This window comes from Puntigrus tetrazona, unplaced genomic scaffold (genome assembly GCF_018831695.1).
Source record: "Puntigrus tetrazona isolate hp1 unplaced genomic scaffold, ASM1883169v1 S000000662, whole genome shotgun sequence".
NCBI classification, from domain to species: domain Eukaryota; kingdom Metazoa; phylum Chordata; class Actinopteri; order Cypriniformes; family Cyprinidae; genus Puntigrus; species Puntigrus tetrazona.
In genome coordinates, this window is record NW_025048283.1 from 1 (window position 1) to 750 (window position 750).

The 750-nt window shown below is 31.6% G+C and overlaps 1 protein-coding gene across 1 annotated transcript; it reads left to right on the forward strand.

Moving 5' to 3' along the window:
* Positions 1-3: 3 nt before the first annotated feature.
* LOC122334867 (39S ribosomal protein L33, mitochondrial-like) lies at positions 4-738 on the forward strand (the record flags this gene model as incomplete). Its single annotated transcript, XM_043232747.1, has 2 exons — positions 4-17; positions 362-738. Coding segments are annotated over 2 exons (174 nt in total), but the record flags the coding sequence as incomplete, so codon positions are not given.
* Positions 739-750: the final 12 nt, after the last annotated feature.

Genomic DNA, 750 nt, shown 5'->3' on the forward strand with positions numbered 1-750 from the left:
GCCAAGAGCAAATCTAAGTGAGTATTCCCACATTTTCATTGCATTTGTTTACATACTTAACTGTGCTGTACATGCAAGATACATTGCTGCCATGTTGAGGTCTTATGTTTATTATCTGACATTATTAAAAGGTCAAACTGACAGCATAGAGAATAATACCTTTCATTGTATAATACTGTTATTTGTTCTGTTGCTAACCATTATACAACTGCTACCTTTAACAATTGTTACCTTTAACTTGAACAGTTTATTCTGGTAGGTCTCTTTAAACACTCTTTAAAAATAGTTTCTATTCCTTGGTTTAATGACAAACACATTGAAGTTAGTGCTTTACATTTACCTATGGCTTCTTGTGTTACAGAACATTGCTGGTTCAGATGGTGAGTGCAGCTGGCACAGGTTACTGTTTTAATACGAAGAGGGGCCGATTGAGAGACAAACTGGTTTTGCGAAAGCATGACCCCATAGGTGAGGTTAAGAGTTTATGTCATTGTAAGGAAAATGGCAAACCACAAATATGATGATTACATAAAATTTAAATTTCTAATAATTTCACATCAGTTTCTATTAAAAAAACATTAATGTTGTATCACAGTGATAGAAACCATTTTATTAAAAGAAACATAAAATTTGAAACCTTTGAATTAATATTTGCAATAAATGTCATTCTACAGTTGTTTTACAGAGAATATAGCTTTAAAACCCTGAGCATGTCTGTCACAACAAACACTTAATATATATATATATATA